At 35.9% G+C, this 19,794-nt stretch overlaps 1 protein-coding gene across 10 annotated transcripts in view; it reads right to left on the bottom strand.

Moving 5' to 3' along the window:
- CAMK2D (calcium/calmodulin dependent protein kinase II delta) overlaps positions 1–19,794 on the bottom strand; it is a 468,012-nt gene that overhangs the window by 400,704 nt on the left and 47,514 nt on the right. For 3 of the 10 annotated variants that reach the window (XM_032632322.1, XM_032632321.1, XM_032632323.1), the window contains exon 2: positions 871–964. In XM_032632322.1, the coding sequence (XP_032488213.1) occupies positions 871–964 (94 nt within the window). Of the gene's footprint in view, positions 1–870; positions 965–4,231; positions 6,666–19,794 lie in introns of those variants that run through there. The other 7 variants (XM_032632325.1, XM_032632333.1, XM_032632326.1 and 4 more) reach the window with 5 other exon arrangements.

Raw genomic sequence — 19,794 nt, 5'->3', positions numbered from 1 at the left:
ATATTCTTTCTCACAGTTGTTTAGAATTTAGATGTTCAGTCGAAAGTAATCCCCAGTCATTCACAACTCTTAAGGCTGAAGAAACTTTAATTATTAAAGTATTGTTTCCAGAGCATTAATATGTCATATTGGGCTTCCCTGGTGGAGCAGTGGTTAAGAATCCACCTGCCAGTGCAGGGGACACGGGTTCAAGCCCTGGTCCGGGAAGATCCCACATGCTGTGGAGCAACTAAGCCCATGTGCCACAGCTACTGAGCCTGCATTCTAGAGCCCGTGAGCCACAGCTACTGAGCCCATGCGTCTAGAGCCCGTGCTCTATAACAAGAGAAGCCACCACAGTGAGAAGCCCGCCCACTGCAACAGAGTAGCCCCTGCTCGCCGCAACTAGAGAAAGCACGCACTAGCAATGAAGACCCAACGCAGCCAAAAATAAATAAATTTATAAAAAAAGTCATATTAAAAATTGTTTTTGGATATTTATTCTGAAAGATAAATTTTACTTTTATTTGATTCATTAGATAAGATGCCCTCCATTTATAATTAACAGCTAAAGAATTTCTGCAAAGAATGAATACACATTTTTAATGAGCATATGTTATTTTCTTGGACCTTTTAAGTTGGTGGGATTGATTTTATCCAAAATTGCATAACCCAATTGACAAAGAATATTATAGGATTGCAGTACATTTGAGAGGAAGGAAATTTCAAATCATAGATATGAAATGGAAAGTTAAGTAAATATGTTCAAGTCTACCTAACTCCCATGGACAACATTTTCATGTCGTGTGTTTTATAATGTCAGATCTAATCAATGAATCAATGGACTTCACAGAGATGCTACGACCAATAAAATACTTAAGAAAAACTTACCTTTAAAGAAACAGAATTCTTTCTTTGCCAGTTTGGAGAGCTTCGTAACAAGATACCCAAGGATGTGGGATAGAGTCCATTTGGCTTCATAATTCTGTGAAGACACAGAGGTTTATTTGCTATTTATATTTTTCCCTTCTATGGCTTGCTACAAAAATTATTCACAATTTAATCCCCATTTCTCCTTTCTGGAAACTCTCATTTATACTGTATTCTGTTACATTCAAAGTAGTGTTAGAATAATTATGTTGTACTCTGTTAGGTAATAAAGATAAAATTTGCTCTCAGAATTGTATGATTTTTGCTGTTAACACTCTGTTCCTATAACTATACATTACTCAAGTTAGTTTTTTCTAATGCTAGAAATTTCTTCATTTCACAACAATGCTATTATTATGAGGAATGGTATGGGGGATGATTAGTTCTATTTTTCAACAGTGAAATTCCTATACAACTGCAGAAAGTGGAAACCCAAGCAAATGTAGCTGAACATATGAATATCTGTGATTATCTTACCTATTCATGCAAAAAATAAATATATATTGAACACTGACTAGGAGCCAGGCATTGTTTTACATACTGGCAATACAGATGTAGATAGAGCAGACATAAAACTATTTTTGTTAAGAAGCTTACACTCTAGTGGGAAGAAACAGAGAATAAATAAAATATGTAAGTAAAATATGAAATATATTAAAGGGTGATAAGTCTATGGAGAAAGATCAAGTAGGGGAAGAGAGTGGAGAAGAGGAGGGTGTTTGGTTATTTGACTAATGGCTGTGTCTCCCAGGAGCATGCAGACTACCTGAAAACAGGGACTCTCTCTCATGTTGCTAGTCACCATATCACAGCGTTTATCATATGTGGCACTTACCAAGTGCTGAATAAATGGATGGGTAAACTTGGTGTTGAATAAGTCCTCCCCTTATCCTGATCTACTCTTTCTTTTCCACACTACTTTATATAGTATATCATTTATTTATATAGTATATAATTTATTTATTTATGTTTGTTACTTATTGTTTGCATCACTTGGCTAGAATGTCACCTGCACAAGGAATAAGAATTTTTATCCATTTTGTTCACTGATGGATTTCAAGCACCAAGAACATTGCCTGCCAAGCAGGCAGTAGGATTTAACAAACATTTGTAGGACGAATGAATTTTAATAAGTAATTTCGCTAAGAGGAAACAATGAAATTACTAACTTCTGACACAAGAATTTTGTTTGCTGCTTCTGGCAAGCCAGTTTATTCCTGCCAACAACACAGATTCTGATGGCTACTGACAGATTCACAGTGTATGTACTCAAGAATCCCAGGAATAAAATGCTTAAGAAGCTAATCCTGATGCCAAATTCATGCACCTTGGAACATCAAATGTTACAATGTATTAAGTATCTACTCATTCAACTATCAAAGGGACAGTTTCTCCTCTATTCTTAAGATTCTTAAAAGGGAAAAGTGTGGGAAAAGTATGTAAATACAGATGAAACAAGACTTGACAGCCATGGTGTGGATGTTTTTTCACTGACTGAAAGGTACCACAGAGTTGTTTGTTTTGTCGTTTGAATAAAATGATTTAGATTCTTTCCCATCCAAGACACATAAGCCACATCCACAATTTATTTTCTGACAAAGCTAGGGCGATACTTATATTTCATTCCAGGGGTTTCCTTTGGTATCCTAATAAAAGGATCAGAGGTTTTAAAGTGGTGCCATTTACACTTGAAAAAGCCACGGGCAACTCTCAGGTTGCAAAAGAAATGCAACCTGAGAATCACAGTTCAGGAAAATGAACTGTGAATAAACGCCCCACGTGAACATAGTTTTAATGGTTAAGGCATAAAAGTCAAGTGCAGAGTATTTTCCTCCCTGGACATCTTGAAACACCTAGTGATTTGTTGACAGCATTTTGGAAACATTTCTGTTCATTATTTATACATGACTATTGTATTAGATTTTAGTTTCTTAAGGGCAAGACACAGACTTCTCCTAAATCGCCTACCCAGAGTCATGGGGGGGCGGGCAGGTACTCTCCTAAAAATAGTAAATAACGTCCTTGAAGTCATTTCCAGGTAGAAAACTGTGGGCTAATTTATTTTCATTGAGAAAGTTATGGTCATTTACAGAGAATTTAAAATCACACCATATTACATAATATCTACTGGCCTCAAATGTGAGTTAATTTTCATGATCCTAATTTGCCTCTTTTCTCCTTTTTGTTTTGCTAGGGATTTCTAGAAGATTCTATGTTTACACTAAAAATTTCTGAGGTCTGTTCCATACTTTGCCTAGTCCTGTGTAATGTGCTATAGACAAGGGTTTTATGGTGAAATAAATTAGAAAACACTATATAAAAATTTCCTTCTGTTAGAGATTTACAAGGCAAGCTAAGATTTTAAAAACTGTAAGAAAGTCTGCATAAATTGAACCCTTTAACTTTGTTTAACTCCACATATCCTGAACTCATTTTTCCTCAGAACTCTTTTTTAATGTAATAATAACTATCTTTTGAATTATAAGATACTATCTATTTTATGACACCTCATTAATTTATGTGCCACTAAGAGAGGAAAACACTGACAGTATGCCTTTGATTTTAAAGACCCATTTAAATATACAGTTGACAAAACACAAACTCAGGAAATAGTACTTAATCCTATATAATGAAACGGAGATATATATTCTAGAACTGAAATATTAAAATTTTAAAATATTAAATGATTTTTGTCCATTTTAGTAATTTTGGTAACAGTCTATCGATTCTTTTATAGATTTCCATGAACGGTGAGAAGCTATCCTCTGAATTCTGATATAAATGTATTTAATAGTATGCTGCCATACTGCCATGTACATTTCTTTAATCACAATTGTAACTTCACATATCACAGTTCTAGCTCTCTGTGATTTTTCGAGTGCAAACTACTAGACTTACAGGTAATATTAGGAGAGGGCACCTTAAAGAAAACTCCAGGGCCCACGGATCCTCACTGATCACCCATGATAAACTTCATTACAGATCACGTTCCTTTAATCCTCCTCATGGCATTTGCATGCGTGAGTTTCAAATTCGATTTTTAACAACGCCAGATAGGACCCATATATTCATTTCTCTGTATCTCCCCACCAAGTCTACTTTGTATAAGAGTAGGGTCATTACAAATCTTATTTATTAATAAGAGAACACTTTTCTCCATGCAGTGGTCAAGTGGAAATATCTCTTATTTGCAAAATCCATATTATATTACTATGGTTGTTAGCAAATCATACCTTCATTTGCCTATTTGTAAAGGTTTTTGTTTGTTAAAATGAATAATATAATTCTATATAGATGTTAAATCAGAAAAGCCACACAATCTGCTGGTGCTATAAAATATGTCATTTTAATAATTAAGATACATAAATAAAGTGTTTATGACAGAAACAATAAAGTTGTCTCTCAATTCTGTACAAACGCTGAATTTCCAAGTAATTTGTAAGGAATATATTCATCTTGTTACATTCAAAATAATGGTTGAACAATGATGATTATCATTTTTTTCTTTTTATATTCTATAAATTCACACACTATTAATTTGTAGTATTACAGTACTTGATAATCTTGATAATATGAAATAAAATTCTTCTAATGGTATGTAGAAAATAAAATAATTAAAAGTGATTTGTAAAACTATTTATGAAAACAAAATAATATTTTTTCTGTAAAAATAAATTATGTACTTTATTCTGAAACATCACTCTCTTAAAGTGTTTAGAAAATAGTTACATTCACGTTTTGGCAGTGTGCTCAAACATTCTTATTTGCCATTCCCTTATGCATGATAAAGTGAGGTGCAAGCTGTTCACATGTGAGAAAAACAGCTTATTTTCACAGGAAAGGAAATGATATATGAAATAGAATTAATTAAAAAAACCCAAGTGTCCTATGATAGATATACAAAAATTCTCTAAGAAAAAAATGTTCTTCAAGGCCTTTGAGGTGATGCAACCTTTGACTACACTTCATCAAAGGTGGTTTTTAATCATGCTGCCCTGTAACTTCCATCAAAGTAGCATGTCCATCAATTGCAGGTTACAGTCCAATGTTATAATTTAAAGCATAGTGTTTGGTCAGTTGACTGAAGCACAACAGCTGGACTCGTCATTGACCACCTTTTATGAACGAGCAAGAGAAACAAACATCTCCTTTCTGCTCTAAGCATGGCTTCCAAGAGTAGCACCTTTGGCACTGAGCACAAGCTTTCCAGGTGGCAGAAATCTCTGGAGTAGCACAACACGAACACAGCGAGGCTGATGGCAGGAATCCCACTGAGCCAAACATGCTGGTTCACCTAGAAAACTGGTGAAAGACTAAGTACTGATTTAAGTTTAACCAGACAGGAAAAAATTTGTACCTATCCACGAGGAACACCCAATCGGCAATTTGTAAACGAACCCGCTTTCTGCTGTTTCTTCCTTGTCTTACTCTTCTTCTGCTTTTTCTCAGTCTTATTTTTGCGTAGCTTCTGTTTCTTGTTTTCCTCTTTATACCATGGTCCCCAGACGCCTCCATTGAGCCGTGGGTTACTTCTGGGGTCTTTGGGGGGGTATCTGACAGGCACAGCCGTCTTGTTGAACTGTGAGAGCCTCCGGAGGAGCTGCTTCACGACTCCGGGGTACCTGTTAGAAAGGTCCACTCTCTCGTAGGGGTCGGCTGTGATGTTGAACAGCCATACACTTTTGCCAGTTGACAACGTGATCCGTTCGTTGTGCCACCGGTTCGGCCCTAGGTTGCTGAACGACTGAGGGGGCACCCAGTCACTGTACCCGGGGTTCCCTGTGAGCAGTTTCCAGTGCTGCACTCTGATGGCCGACTGGATGGCAGTGTTCCAGATCCCATAGCCTGCCGCCCAGGAGCCATTTTTTGCCTTGGTATAAATGGGGTCGATGTTGTGCAAAATATCTACTCGGGGAGAACGAAGGCCTTCACTTATGGTCTCCCAGATGTCATAGCCATCCAGTTGAATGTCCTCATCAATTTGTCCTTCAGCCAGTGAAATCAGAGTGGGGTACCAGTCAGTGATGTGCACAAGCTCCTTACACACCGTTCCCTTGTTTTTCAGAAGTGGGCTGTGCACGAAGCCAACAGCCCGGATCCCCCCTTCCCAGTAGGTTCCTTTGCTACCTCTGAGGGGCCAGTTACTTCCTCCTGCTGTGGGCTGGCCACCGTTATCTGAAGAGTATATGATAATGCTGTTGTTATAGAAACCATATGTCTTTAGAGCCAGGGTCACATTGTTGATTGCTTCGTCTAAGCAGGAAAGCATGGCAGCATACCTGCGCCTATTTATGTTGATAATGGATCTGTAGTGTTCAAAATACCTGCCAGGGGCTTGCAGTGGAGAGTGCACAGCTTGGTAGGCAATATATAAAAATATAGGCTTTCTGGGGTCACGAGAAGCTAAGATTTGCTGCACTCTCTGAGTGTACATCTGTGTGGAGTATATGCCATTGTCGTAGTCCCAGGCAGCATTGTCATTTTCGTACAAGTCATAGCCACACATCCCGGGACTGTCACATTTGTAGTGTGTATAGTAATCGCCACTTCCCAAGAGGGAACCAAAAAAGGTATCAAATCCTCTCTTGGTGGGCATACATTCTTTTCTATAAAAACCCAAATGCCATTTTCCAACCATATGTGTTGAATATCCAACCTCTTTCAGCTTCTGAGGTAGGGTTGCATTGTCCAGAGGTAAGCAGTTGGGCTGTGTAGGTCTTATGATAGAATGTTGAAGTCCAGTATGTATCTGATACCTTGACAAAAGAGTAAAAATTGTGTCAGTGCAGGATAAAAGATAGATTCCACATAAAACAATGATTCTTAAATTAAACAATGTTTCTATGAAGAGAAATGTTATCCCAAATAAAATATGACCAATTCAGTATTCTACTGTTGCTCAAAAGTCCTACCCTAATTAGCTACATGTTTAACATTTGAAATGCATTTAAATCAGTATTTTTGAAACTAAGGTTTCACCACCTATCTCAAAATCTTTTTAAAGTTCTTATAACAGAATTAATCTGAATAAACTTTAATCTTTTCATTAATTACATGATATAACAAACTAACATGAGAAAGGAAAGTATATAAATTTCAGAGTGTTTGTAACCGAGCAGGATCCTATGGAGCCTTCTCAGGATAGACCCCACCTCCCAGCCCCCTCCCACCATGCCATGTCCTCTGCCTGCTTCTTGTTCTCAGAAAGACTTTAGCCTCCTAGGCCTTCCCCAAGTTCCAAAGAATAAGTTTAATCAGAGAAGTGAGAAAATGTAGAAACAAAGGAAAACAGTCAAGCAAGACAAAATAGTAATAGTTTAGCCATTAAACAAAGTCAAGGATCTTTAGTTCCTCTTCAAGGGCTAGAGCTAATATTCTGAGCCATATCTTTGAACTATTTTGTCAATTCTGAAACCCCCACCAGGTGGGAGAAGTTAACTGAATGCTGCCCACAAGCACATAGACCCCAGGCTGGTTGGAACCAGAAGGTTGAAGATGTTGACTCCTGGTTACCTCACCACCAACCAATCAGAAGAATGTCTATGAGCTGATCACACACCCCATAACCATCTCCCTCACTGTGTCTTTAAAAACCTTTCCCTGAAAGCCATTTCAGGGTCTTTTGAGCACTAGCTGCCTAGACTCCTTGCTTGGGGACTGCAATAAATGCTGCACTTTCCTTCACCACAACCCGGTGGCAGTAGACTGGTTTTACTGGGCACTGCGCACAGGTGAGTGGACTCAAGTTTGCTTTGGTAACATGCTGTTGTTATTGTTGTTTTTGGTCTAAGGACCTCACATTAGTTCCTAAATCATTTTCTGAAATAATTTCCAGCTGAGTAGGAAGAACTAAACATTCATGCAAAAATTATACAAAAATCTCCTGTTTGATTGTCAAAACCTGTTAAATCTCTGTAATGAGAAAGAAAATATTTCTGACTCACAATACGCTATTGTTGAAAAGCCATTTTAGGTAAATCTTTTAGCTAATACTACAGAAGAATTACATTTTTCCAAAAACAGCAGGAAATGAATCCTTTCATATGTTTCCCACAGTGTCTCCTTTTTAAGAAAATTATATTCACTTACAATGTAGTCTAAGAAAACAAGGTAACTCTTTCTATACATTAAAATTAAGCAGTTGTTAATTTCTGGTATTGTTCTCTTCCCAAGGATATTTTGCCAAGGGACTTTTTTCCAGAGAATGGTATGAATTTTCAATTGGGTCAAGATGTACCCATTAGTTCATGCCATTTTAAAAGTGATTAATATCTATAGCTATTACATAAGTTTAAAAAGACTTTTTAAATAGGAACTATAGAGATTCTGAGAAAATGAAGTTTTTAGAGAGTGTTAGTGTAAAAGTAAAAATATTCTTGGAATCAAATTACAAAGAGTAATATTGAGATCAAAAATATTTTTTTTTTCCAAATCGATTGAACCTGAAAGGTCAACGTATTACACATGTCTTTGGTGAAGAGTTCAATTTATTTTCAAATGTTCAAATGATAGTATAATGCAACTGTGAGTTCTTTCAAAGTGTCAACAGCAGTAACAGGCTGATGGTTTCATAGAAGTTGTAGGGATGTCCAGTCACTAACACAAGGCAGCATTCATATGGGTCCTGTCTACGCAGCTGATCATTTAGCTGTCAAAGTTCACAATTAACACACTTGTGGTAATTTAAGTAATAAATTGCCAAAGAAATAAGCTTTTCATATGTATTATTTAGCACTAAATTCATAAAGTCTTATTGCTCTTGATAATTATTGATTCAGTTCAGGATCATTCACTTCTGAAACCACTAATTTTTGTATAAGTACATGACAAATTGGTAACACCTATCAATATAAACATTGAGGATATTTAAAAAGGAGAAAGCTGTATGATGTAAGAATTTGAGGGAGGATTTGTGGGCATGGGTTACTAACTAATTACCTTATGCAGAAAATGTACTTGGCCAGAAATCTATTCAAGTAATTGAACAGGTAACCAATTAAAGTCTTTCTAATTAAATTGGGCATTTTTGCACCTAGTACTAAAGGCAAAGGGAATTGAGGCTTTTGAAATTGTAAAATAGAGAAAATGTTCATACAAAAAGAGTACGAAAGAAGAGGGCTGCTGCTTTCAGAAGATGGTACAGTGTTAGCAGATAAATAAGAGAGTTCAGCGTTATTAATCAACGATGTGGTTTCTGTCTTCTCCAGAATAGAATGGTTTTCATATTGGAAAATTTAGAATCAACAGTATAAAGGTTGGCAGCAGTTCCTAACAGAAGAGAGCTTTTCAGGGCAGCTCCCGCTTAAATGAGTTCAACCCTGTAGGGCCAAATAGGAGGGAGTATGAGGTAAAATTGGAGGCAACGGTTAAGGGTATAGGTTTTGGGGCCAGACATAACTGGGTTTGAATTTGCTCGACTGCATATTAGCTGTGTGACTTTGGTCAGTACTTATCCCCTCTGATCCTCAGCTTCCTCATTTTTAAAATAGGGATAATAATACATATTGGGTTGTTGTAGCATCAAAAGAGAGCACAGAGTCTGGTAAGGAGAGTACGTTCAGTAAATGATAGCTTTTATTATTATTATCCCAGAGTTCTGAATCATATGTCACTAACATATTTCTTTAAAGTTTTATCATTTATAGGCCTTATTTCACATGCATTATTGCATTTAGTCCTCATTACAACAGTGAGAAGTAGGATTCTTAACGTTCATTTTATAGATGGAAGATAGAGACATAGAGATGTCCCCCAACTCCCCAACCTGCCCCCAGGCTGTGAAACATGTTCCTGAACAACAAGGGTTAAGCCTGATGCTTTCTCTAGTCTCTTTAAGAGTTAATTCCACTACTTCTTGAAAAATCAAGGAGCAGAGGAAAGATGCCACGTCAGTCTTGAGAAGTGAATCTGTTCTAACTTTCTAATTAAAGATAGGAAGAATTTATAAACCAAATAGTGAGGCTTATGCTGATCCCCCCAAATTTTGAGAACAACTTTTAAAGTAGATAATTTGTGAGCATCAAACAAACAAGCAAACAAATTAGGTAGAATCAAAAGAAAAGTCCTGCCAAGTTAGCTTCATTTTCTTTTTTAAAAAAGGATCAGAATTAGGAAAATAGCTTAGGAAAATGATAGGCATTTGACAAGGCTGCCCATGATTCTTTTCTTATAAAATAACAGTAAATCAACTGTATGACAGCACTATATATTTGTGATAAGAATGATAATCTTACACTTTCAAACCAGTTAACTGCATACGGAAACTTTTCATTTACATGATATTCTCTGGCTTCTACAACAGTGTGGAGCAGGCAGGCGGGCTCCATTTATTAGTTCTATCTAACAACAACAATGACAACAATAAAAGGACACTGAAACTCAGAGTAATTTAGTGGCTTTCCCAAGTTTTACAGCTGTAAGTCTTGGGTTCTATACTGGAATCCAGATTTTTGGCTTTGGAGACTCACACTGTACACTCACAGCTAACTGAACAGTTAGACCCATGTAAAGTTTGGGTTAATTTATTTGCATTAATCTTCAGTATTTATTCATTTCTGTAGTTAAGTTATATTACTGAGTTTATAACATGTGCTAAGAATTAAGTTTTTGTTTTGTTCTGTTTCTCCCCCTGCCCCCAGAGCTGTTATATTACAAAGTGGGTTGTAAGTAAAGATTCTACTGGCAATGAGGGTGACATGAAGCTAAGAGTTCTCTGAACCCTGGGATCAGATGGAGATGGTGCTGTCAGTCATGAAGAACAGCATGCTAAAAATGCTAAAAAATTTTTTTATTTCAGGAAGGAGATGGTTGGGCTCTAGGGAAGATCTTGATAGAGTTTTTGGCTTGTCAGTGACATTGACTTGGCAGCAGCAACTAGCTGGAAGACTAATCAGATAATTGTTCAAAATAAACTAAAAAATAGTATATTAATATTAACTGATTAACTGGTTGAGAATCCCCGATCTGGAAAGAAGTTTCTGGAGCAGCACAACTGGGCCCTTTCTTTGGCTTCAACTCATTGATAATTATTATCCAAGACTTAAATAAAGAAATAGAAGACATGCTTATTATGTAAGAGGAATAGTTAAAAGTGGCATAATGAAGATTCAAAGTAATCTAAATGACCCGAAATGTTGTTGAAACAGATGATAAAGTGTACATAGAAAGTTAAAGAAGGGCTTAAAGACTGAAAGGGAATATGTCAAAAAGACGTAGAATCCTGAATTAAGGGGCTCTTAACTGGCCAAATCTGGGACAAGGCAAGCATCAAAATAAACAGTAATAAATTACACCCACTGAATAAAATAGGAGACCCTGAGTCCATACTAATATAAGTAAATGGGAAAAGTTTGGTATGCAATGGGATATTGATAGAGTCTCAAAGTACCTCCCCACAAAACACTTATTAATTATATATACGGAAAAGAGTAACCACACACTGGAAGTGCTTGATAAACACCACATTAATCAAGTGATCAAAGTTAACATCATCAGTAATCAGGATAAATCAATACCATGTGCCACCAGATAGGATGCAATGAGAATACAGCATTGTTTCTACAGTGTTCCACCCTAAGGTACACAATCTGAATCTAATTCTCAGTAAGTATCAGGCAAAACTAAACTGAGGGACATTCTACAAAATAACTGACCTCAAATCTTCAGAAGTATCAAGGTTATATAAGTCAAAGAAGGACTGAGGAACTCTTCCAATTTGAAAGAGACTAAGGAGACATGAATAAATGTAATAACGCGATTCTGAATTGGAATGGTTACAATAAAGGACATACTTTGAGGACTAAATAGGAATAATAATGTTCTCCTGTTTTTGATAGTGCTTTTGTGGCTAATGTAGGAAAATATCTTTGTAGGACATATACACTACAGTATTGGAGATGATGGGGCATCAGGTTGGCAACTAATTCTCAAATGGTTCAGGAAAAAATGTTATTTGTGCTGTACTTGAATTTTTTCTGTAGGTATAAGATAGTTTCAAAATTTTTAAAAAATGTGTAAGAAAATCTAAATGGGTTAAACGAAAGGCACTACATGTTATTTAAAAAAATCAACTGTTTACATGTTAGTTATATAAGACTATGTAAATAGATGTGGGAAGTTGGATCTATCAGACTATGAATTTAATAAAAAGCAAAAAAGAAAAATAAGAGCTAAAATATATACACTGTACTAATTTATAAACATTATAGAAACTTATACAAAAATAGAAATTAAGACAGATAAGATAAAAATAAATGTAAATAGAATTTCTGGTATTTCTTCTTGCATTCTAATGAATCATCTTGTGTTGTCCTAGGGTGTCAGGACTACAATTTGTAGATTGTTGGTATAGGAAGGAGATTGTAGGGAGATGAAAATCGAAGCACAGAGGGTTTTTTTTTAAGGCTATTAGTTTGGGTCAAAGATGATGGTGGCTTGGACTACCATCTAGTGGCAGTAAAAATGGAAGTAAGTGGATGGATCAAATGTATACTTTGGACTTAAGAACTGATAGGACAACTTCAATGAGGGGAGGGAGGATAATGAGAGAGGAAAGGGAAGAAAATAATGACTTCTAGATTTGTGGCTTTCATCATTCGGTGAATAGCAGATGGACCAGCTGGTCTCTGTTTTATTCCAAAGTATATAATTGGGACTAATGGGTAACATTACAAGGAGGCAGATTTCAATTCAATGCAAAAAAAAAAAAAAAATTCTAAAAAAGAAAAGAAACAAAGACCACAAAAAAATAGGTTAGATGATCATCTACCAAAGATTCTGTAAAAGACATACCTGAATTGGAAGAGAAGTACTAAATGACCTCTAAGGTTCCTTCTATAAAAATTCATGTGTCAAGGACTATAGCTTGGTGTTTCCATAAAGAACTCCATACGACCTCAGAGCAGCTTTACAAAACCAAGTTTATAATATTTATGTACAAGTATTTGATAAACAGGTTTCCACAATGCATCAACATATATTTAACTTCTTTCTTTGATAATATAAAGTTAGATTAAAAAATAGGTTTTTCACATAATGCATTCTGAATACATACTGTAATCATGTTTGCTAAAAAATAAACTAATTTTGAAATTTAGTGGATTTTTTTGGTCTCCATCTGGCTACCATGTGAAGAAGATTCCATATGAACAACAGTAAAACTAGAGTTGATGCCAAATCTGCTTAAAACAATAGCTATCATTCTCATTTTCCGGCCAACTTACAAGAAAAAGGCTAAGTGAGCCTTTCAGCTTGGCATTAGAACATGTGAAGAGTTTTGTAATCTTTTAAAATATTAATTTATATTACTGAGTGCTGGCAGTGGCGGTAGTTTTTGAATTCTCCTTTTTCTAATAATATCTAATACAATATTATTATTTTAATCCAATTACATATTTAATGTATCCCTGTAAGTACAAACACTTACAAGGATAAAAAATGAATCCTAATAGTTTAATTCAGGCTCTAAAATCCAGGATGGTTAGAGGGTACAAAAGCAGCCAATAGTGCAGTAGAAACTGATAGTTTGAAGGGAAGGAAACAGGTATAATTGACTATAGTTTACGAATCAAATGTCATACAGATATTTATAAGTTAGAAATATATAACTTATTTTCCGTATGCTGAAAGGAGTTCCTTTATTACTTTCTTCCAAAGACTTTTTTTATCTCAAAGACTATAATTCTATTTGTAGGCCTTAATTTCATTATTTAGTACTTATATATTCTGGTGGGAGGTGGAGGCTGTGGAGGGTGGTCATACCAAGTCTATGCCAAGTTTTTCATCTCGTGAACAAATATCCACTCATTTATGAGATGAAAACTAGGCGTAGTTTAGAATGAATTACTTATTTAACACTCTCTCATCCACCACGAGTCAGACACTGCTAGCTTTTGGGGGGGTCACAAAGTTGAATAAGATGGGTTCCGCTCCCAAGGAACTCCGTCTATGTGAGATGCAGACGACAATCAGAGGATTATCACGACGGGAGTAAATGCTACAGCAAAGACAGCCACAGCCTTCTCTGAGTGCTCATAGCAGGATCAGGAAATGCTCTCAGAAGGGACCATGTTAGATGTGGACGCATTCACAGGAGTATCTGGGTGAATCTGGGAAAAGGACAGACATTTCAAACACTTGCAACAACATGGACAAAAGCAAGGCCACAGGGGAACACGAATCAGAGATGATTCTTGAGGGAGGAGGAGCCATCCAGGTAAAGGGCTGAAAGGAAGGCAAAGAGCATTTCAGTAAGGAGTGGAATGTTCAAACACAGAAAGGGAGGGACAGTTTGGTCCTCTGTGGATCAACAGTTCAGAACACAGATTCAGACATATCTTGACAGGAGATGAGAGTGTACAGACAAGTAGGTACCAAATCACAGAGAGTTGCATTACAGCCTACAGCTGTACTAAGGTTTCTGTACTTAATGTAGAGCTCATAGGAAGCCACGGAAATGCTTTTGAAAAAAGAATAACATAATAAGTTTTGCATTAGAGAAAGCACTCTGGCTGTAGTGTGAAGAATGCATTGGAATGGAACAGGACTTAGGCAAGGGGATTTGCCCTAATCTAAGAGATAAATGTTGATAGTCAAAACTGAGATGGGTGACAGTAAGGATGAGAGGAGGGGATTAGAGATTATAAAGAGTGACATTTAATAGGGTTACAGACTGTAGGTGAAGAGCATGGGACAGAGAAATGGTGAGAATGAGGCCAGAATGTCTGGTCTGGGTGGCTGAGTAAAAGGAGGCTTCTTGCACTAAGAAATTCAGGAAGAGGAAAAGGGATGAGTGGGAAGACAATGAATCCTGCTCTGCATTAAGCTGGAGGCACCTGTGAGATACCCATCAGGAGGTGTACAGGATGACATAACATAAAGATCTGAGACTACTTAGCATATAGGTGGTATGTGAATTCACGGGAGCACATGACACTATCTACAGACAGAATGGAGACTGAGGGCCAAGGAAATAATACCATCATCTAGAAGAAAAGCAAGGAGCACCAGCGAAAGAGTCTGAGATGAAACAGCTATTGTGTGAACTAGAGCAGTGGAGGGGAGTTATACAGAGTGGCCTGTATCCCATACTGTGAAGGAGCCAAAGAAGATGAGAACTGAACAGTGTTAACTGGATTTCACAACAAGCACATGGGAACTGATAAACAATATTTTAGTAGAACGGTGTGGGAAGAAGCCCAGACTTTTGTAAGCTGAGACATGATTGGAAAGTGAAAATGTATAGATGGTGAGCATAGACTACTTCAAGACTATAAATGGAAAAAGAAAATAAAAAAGGAGTATAGTGGGGCTCTAAGCGCTGATGCGGAAAAGTGCTTATGATGTATTGCTGACTGGAAGGACATCTGGCTATGGCAGAATATCTTATTTATTATTAGCTCTTTATAATAAAAAATGTAAAGTTCCATAAGGGCAGGGACTAGTCACTGCTGTATCCACACCACTTAAAACAATATTTGGCTCATTATAGGACATCAATAAATATTGTTTAAGTGAACGAACGAATAAATGTGAGTGTGTATGTATTCACTGAGAGAGAAAGAGAAAGAAAAAAATGTAAAGATATACACCAAACCCTTGGACATGATTATTTTCAGGGGAATAACAATTGTGGGAGAAGAGGAAGCTTTCACTTTCTGTTATATAAATTTATATATAGATGAAATTTAGATGAATGGGTTTCAAAATAACTAGCTTATTCTACTCAGACTAATTGTTAATATGGGATTAATTTTACCAAGGCAATTTGTTAGCAATTTAAAATAAAAAAACAAATCTAAATGCCAACTGAATGAAAAAACTCAATTCATCTTATCAAGGAACGTTCTTTCTAGTAAGGACGTCTACTCGGAAGATTACCTTTAGACCAGAAGAAAGGGGAGGGAATGTGCTAAATTAATTCTGCAATTATCCCCTAAAAGCCAGAGGAAATGTCTCCTTTCACTAAATAAACAAAAGGATAGATAACTTGTCACATAATTTTAAAACTTCCTACCTTTGAATGGTCTTTGCTGGTCATCGGAGCCTGCTGTTTATCCTTGCAATTGCCTTTGTCATCCACAAAGATTTTGCTACACTGATTACAGTTTTCCTGGTCTCATAAGAAACATGGCTGCAAATCACATGGTAAGTGGTTTCTTTCTGAAAACATTCTTTTTACTCTCATCTATAGTGTGTGTAAATTCTTGGTAGTTTCCATCAAAAAATAAGTTTAGTCCCTAACCAGAGGGACTTTGCCATGACCCCCTTTTTCCATGTTATCTTTTGGAAGTATTCCTTTTAAAGACCCGGACTTTCTACACTCCATTATTTAAACAAAATAAAGTTTAATACATAAATTAAAGACTACCAAACATCTATCTAAATGAACATTCACTTATATAGTTAACTGATTCCTCATCTATAAAATTATTTACAGAGTAAAATTTAAGAGGGAACTCCAGAGGTGCATTTAAAATGATTTAACTTAGACTTTTTCAAGGACACATGTATTCCAAAAAGCAAAGTGTACCCATACTGCCAAAATAAAATTTCTTCTTTTCTTGCTATTTTTACTACCACCACAGAGTATTATTAAATCAATTTAGAAAAAATTTGATCTCTTCTATTCTAAACAGAAAATGTGCTTTGAGGTGTAGAACAGAGAGCAGCTTAAATATTAAACCACATTTCACATTACCAACTTTGCCCTGAGACAGGATGTGTTACGAAAAATATTCTTAGCTAATATTCTATTGATATTAGTTAAAATTATCAATGTAAAATGCAGATTTCTTAGGAAAAAATTCTTTAAATTTTTTTGAAAATACGATCTATTCATTTTCCTCTGTATGCATCAGTCCATCATTTATTTAATTCTCCTAGAAATAGGACTGCCATATTTTCAAATGGTGGAAAAGTCCAATGTTTTCTTTGTAGTTCTGACTTTGAAGAAAAAATAATTATGAAGAGCTTGACATTTCTGTTCACCAGGTGTCTTCTCTAGAAATTAGCCCAACAAAAAAGTGGTAACATTCTTGCATTCTTGAGCAGGATAATCTCCTCCTACCTGTCCTTAGGAATTCTCTTGCAAATAACTGAGTATCTTTGCACCTGAAATTAGCCACACATAAGTGAAAGTACTTTATGTCAAACTCATGTGGAAGGCATCAGTGTCTTAGCTGCAAGCTATGTGAAAAGAAACTGAAACTCAACGGCTTAGTAGAGAAAATGATGGCAGTCTCCAGAAAAATTTACAAATTCAATTTAATAAAAATTACACTTATTAAGAACCTACAATATTCCAGGCACTGTACTGTGTGGGGAACACAAAAGATAGTAAGAATTTATGATAAATAAATCTATGGGGCATATTGTGATATACTGAGTATCAAAAGTAGAGAATAATTTTTATGTTTTAGGGCAAGTTGCAAAAAGAATATACTTGCTTATTCCTCAAGGCAGATGGCTATTGCACTTTCAGTTAATTAGCATTACTTGTAAAGGAACTTTATAATTCTATGCTATAAAGCAGTTTCAACTAAAGATAATTATTGTGTAAAACTGTATTAATTGGTATGACTAAATTCTCAAGGCTAGAGCCATGCCTTTTCATGTAGGCATCGTTAGAAATAGAACATAGGCACCAATTGACATGTATTAAATAATTTCTTTCCAAAAAGATAAATTCATGGCCTTCTAATCTATCTGTGACTTTGCCCTTCTATTGGTATCTTTTCTAAATTCTAATAGCGATGACAATTGATTCTGTCCTAAATACAGATATTGAACTATTTTAAATAGCTTAGAACTTATTATTAAAATGACAGTATTAATAAGCAACTAATGCTGGCAGATAAGAATGTGGAATTGATATTTTATATTCTGAGCTGTTGAACTATATAAGTAGTTAAATGAAAGAAATTTAGCAAATTTAAACGGATCCTTGTCCAAATCATTATCATAGATCATCTTTCTTCTACCCCATGTACAATAGCATAGTTACAACTGCCTTAATTTTTTTTTGCGGTACGCGGGCCTCTCACTGTTGTGGCCTCTCCCATTGCGGAGCACAGGCTCTGGACGTGCAGGCTCAGCGGCCATGGCTCACGGGCCCAGCCGCTCCGCGGCACGTGAGAGCTTCCCGGACCAGGGCACGAACCTGTGTCCCCTGCATTGGCAGGCGGACTCTCAACCACTGTGCCACCAGGGAAGCTCACAATTGCCTTAATTTTATATAATAATTCTTTTCATTCAACTTTCTCCTTTATGTAGAAAAATACCCAGAGTATTTGTTAAATTATTCTTAAGAAGCTTTCATATGTTTGAAATATTTCACAGTGATAATAATAATTTAAAAAACTGGAAATAAAAAAGAACTAAATATGCCCTGAAGATCCCTCCACAGGACGTTTTTTTTCTTTTTTGGTTGGGGTTATATGAAATAAAATACAGAAGACATATTGTAAATTGTAAAATTCTATACAAATGCTAGTTATAACTATTTATTACTACATCTTCTCTCTTCTGTGCCCTTCCCATCCATCATCTCTTTAACTCCATGTCTTTCTCCTACTGCTCTGTTGTGTGCAAGTGATGAAACCAAAACCAAAGCGAAACAAAACATAATGCCATCACTTGGGACTAGTGAATTAGTGTCTTGCCCATTGTCTTTCTTCCTGGCAGTCAGATTGGAATTTCCAGTTGTCAAACTGAAGCTTATGCCATGCAATTGCTTTTTTCCCCTTTTACGTGTCAGTTTACTTAAATGTCTATGGAGGAATGCAAAGAAATAACACATTGATCTATAGGGAGACCCATGCCAAGTACTCAGCTTTATTTAAAAAAAATTAATGTTCTGAATGAAGACGGTTTGTAAAAAGAAGGATAGGCATTCAATCTATAGGAAGATTTATGGTATGCTGAGCTGTAATGACATATAAGCAGAACCCACCTGATCTCTTTGTTGCCTGAGTCATACTTTCCAGTATTAATATATGGATCTTGTTATATTTCAGACATGGAAATAAACTTGTTCCCCAAAACTTTCTTTGGAGTGCTTTAATATTATTAAGTGATGCTTATTTTGTCTACCAGAGGGAAGATTTGACAAATAAATCTCAGCTGTGTTATTCCATCCAATTTTTTCTTATTCTTTACTCATACCATAACAGATAGGTTTCCAAAATATCACACAGATACTGCATCTATGACCCTGGGAAAGCATACTCACTACCGATCGTAGGTTTCTCAGCTGAATGTATCCTGGAGAGCTCCCAGAAAGTACCATTAAAAATTCATGGCAGTAAAATTTGTTCTTGAAGCTGCTGCTTCTCTTACTGCCCGTTGCCCACTTTCCTGTACCATCAGAAGGAATCATGTGTCCTATCAAGCTATACCTGCCAACTCCTCTAAAAATTTGTGTTGCAACAGCCAAAACTGTCACTCCCATGTTCTTGAATTTCTGTAATCCTGAAAAGCTGTTAAGTGTTGTTTTAGCTGTATCTCTACTAGGATCCAAAATACAGATTCTCAAAATTAGTTTAATGGTATTTTTATAGTAACATAAGGGAAAGTGCATGCAAACATGTATTGATTTGCTAAAAATTATATTCAGAAGCTGAATTAATGTGGTTCTTAGAAGTCATATTCAGAAAAAATTATATTAGAAACAAGTTAAACATAGATCATTAATGACAATATAACTGGAGGCATACTAAGGGAATAATAGTGATTTTGGCCTACTAACGGAGGACTATGTGATCTCCCTTGGTAAGTTACCAATTTATTATTAGAATGTTCAATATGTCACAGGATTATCAATAACTTTACAATTCTATTACTTGTCCATGTTATTAGGGTTATTTTACTTTGAATTTACTATCTTGT

Source organism: Phocoena sinus, chromosome 5 (genome assembly GCF_008692025.1).
Source record: "Phocoena sinus isolate mPhoSin1 chromosome 5, mPhoSin1.pri, whole genome shotgun sequence".
In the NCBI taxonomy this organism is placed as follows: Eukaryota; Metazoa; Chordata; class Mammalia; order Artiodactyla; family Phocoenidae; genus Phocoena; species Phocoena sinus.
The sequence above is the reverse complement of the archived record's forward strand: the minus strand, read 5'-3'. Positions and strand labels throughout refer to the sequence as shown.